This window comes from Cyprinodon variegatus, unplaced genomic scaffold (assembly GCF_000732505.1).
Source record: "Cyprinodon variegatus isolate N-32 unplaced genomic scaffold, C_variegatus-1.0 Scaffold250, whole genome shotgun sequence".
Taxonomy (NCBI): Eukaryota; Metazoa; Chordata; class Actinopteri; order Cyprinodontiformes; family Cyprinodontidae; genus Cyprinodon; species Cyprinodon variegatus.
The window spans coordinates 116,263-118,687 of record NW_015150703.1 but is presented as its reverse complement, the minus strand read 5'-3'; the positions used below and the strand labels follow the sequence as shown (position 1 = coordinate 118,687).

Below are 2,425 nucleotides of genomic sequence, written 5' to 3'. Positions count from 1 at the left end.
GGTTTCCAGATGGATATGCGGAGCAAATCCATCTGGCGGAGTCAGGTTATAGGAAGTGGACCTCTCCATTTAACTAAAACAAAATCACACACACATCTTTACTGTCCTTCCTGCTTTAGCATCTCTCTCCTGATCACAGTTAGCCTAGAATGATCATAACAGCACCTGGAAGCTCCTAAAAATGTGGTCTGTTGTTAAACAATGTGTGGAGAAATGGGTGCAGGGTGATAATTTCATGTGCTTGTATAGGACAGTTGTTAAGTTTTCAGTATTTAATATGCGTCCAACATTATACTTCATGTCATATGTAATGATCTTGGCACTGATGACTGGATTAATTACTCTTTCCATTTGCCTGTCTAACTCTGTCCACCTGCTCCTGCCTCTAGTTAAGGCGCTTTCATCCAGTCATCAGGGCCAGATTATCTTGTTCTCTTGTGCCAGTGGTGCGAGCTATTTTACTGTGACCTGACCTGTTCTTCCTCTCAACCACTGAGCCTTCCTGTTCTGTTACGATCTGTTTGCCTGACCAAGCGTCAGACTCCTGGACCTCTGAGCCTGCCTGTTCCGATCTGTTTGCCTGACCTGGCTGCGGAATACTGCATGATCTCCAGTGCTTCACCATCTAGGACACTGTGGGAGGCGCCCGACGTATCTCGTTGGCAGGCCACTGGATGGATCCTAACTCGTTCTCAGGGCATGGGCTGAAGTTGTAAACCAGGTTAGTGACTCACGTTCATAATCTTCCTCCATTAGATTTATTTGGTCACTAATCTGTGTTTCTGTCCTGCAGAGTTTCCAGCCTCAGAGGCCCTCATCGCTGCTTTTAAATAAATGCTTTTTGAGGTAATCCACCGTCTGTCTGGCCTTGAATACTCAGTCCTCTGTTCTTAACCCTGACATCATGTTGTGATGTTAAACTTGCTGTGTGATGGAATTGGGATTGACAGATATTGCTGTGGCAGTTTATGTGTTTGCTGTTAGCTATGTTGTCATAATATCCGTTTTCTTTAAGTAATATTGATTTGAATGTTTCCAGTTTTTACTGAAGCCGATGCAACAGTAAGTTTCTAACATAAAAAAAAAATAGCAAACAGAATAAGATATAGTCGTATACATACATGTAATCGCAAGTTTTTATTAGTCTAAAAATACAACCATAAAACCTAACTGCCAATGTTGGAAATTAATGAAATAGATTGAAATAAAAAAAAACACAGAAATACATGAGATCAACTAAACTCTTCTGCAATAGCCTCAAAATTCAGATTATGTTCTGCTTTATGGTGGTTTTTCAAGAATTAAATTATGAATAATCTCTATCATTCATAAAAAAAAATGAAAGATAGAATGGCTTGTTAAACCTTAAAAATAGCTAGGTTATTCCTTTAATAGACATGTTTTTATTTATTTTATAGATTTTAAGACAGGATTTTTTTCATAGAAATTTTCTAAATTTTGAAATGATATCTTCTGATAAAGAGAATATTTATATACATGTTTAAGCCAGATTGATTTGACATTTAAATACGACTTTCCTACGACTTTAAATGTTTCCGATACCCTTCCAGGCCACCGTATATTTCAGTTGCACTTTGTTTAAAGCAGACTTGGTCACTAACTTGTGTTTCTTGAGGGAGAGACCCATGTGTTGCTTCATCTGCTGCAGGCCGTGGTAGTCCGTGTAAATGAGGTCAAAGGGCAGCGGACCAGTGAGTGGGCAGCTACCTCTACCAGGAGGCACTCCGAGAAACCTGAAAGAGACGCAAATAAAACACCGAATTTACGCAGAACAGAGACTTTATGTCGGATAAGGAAGGATGAGCTGGAGAGCCACGAAGAACAGAGACGAGATTCAGCCTCCAGCAAACATCCATCACTCTCTCATTGCTTTTGGCCCAGACAGACAGAAAAGGTTAACAAGGCATGAAAGCAATTTAATCAAAAAGAGATGAGTATGAACTTATGTCATGATCAGAGCGTATGTGGAGGCAAACACTAAACATTATGCAAAAAGGATTAGAGAAATGGCCGACCCCTAAACAATAATAGCTGTAGGGTGGAGGCAAACACTAAACATTATGCAAAAAGGATTAGAGAAATGGCCGACCCCTAAACAATAATAGCAGAACTCAATCATTCCATGAACTCAAGGCCTGGATGACTTTTTTTTTTTATGTAAATCTAATTTAAGAGGGAAAAAAAACAAATTCATTATGATAGAAAGGCAAATTCATAAATAGTATTATATTCTTTGTTTCTAAATGTAACGGGTATTGGATATACACATGAGATTTTTTGCTAAAATATGTTTCATAATTTTCCTGCGATGGGTGGTTTTTCACGCCCCCTACTGGTGGTCTATAAATATGACGGGAAGCCGAAAATTAGCAAATTAAATATTGTTAAATATTAACAAATTACA

At 38.6% G+C, this 2,425-nt stretch overlaps 1 protein-coding gene across 1 annotated transcript in view; it reads right to left on the bottom strand.

Moving 5' to 3' along the window:
• Nucleotides 1–2,425, bottom strand: part of LOC107089388 (alpha-1,6-mannosylglycoprotein 6-beta-N-acetylglucosaminyltransferase B-like) — a 132,436-nt gene that overhangs the window by 33,527 nt on the left and 96,484 nt on the right. Inside the window, exon 6 of the mRNA XM_015382144.1 lies at nt 1,623–1,754. Coding sequence (XP_015237630.1) covers nt 1,623–1,754 — 132 coding nt within the window. The remainder of the gene's footprint in view (nt 1–1,622; nt 1,755–2,425) is intronic.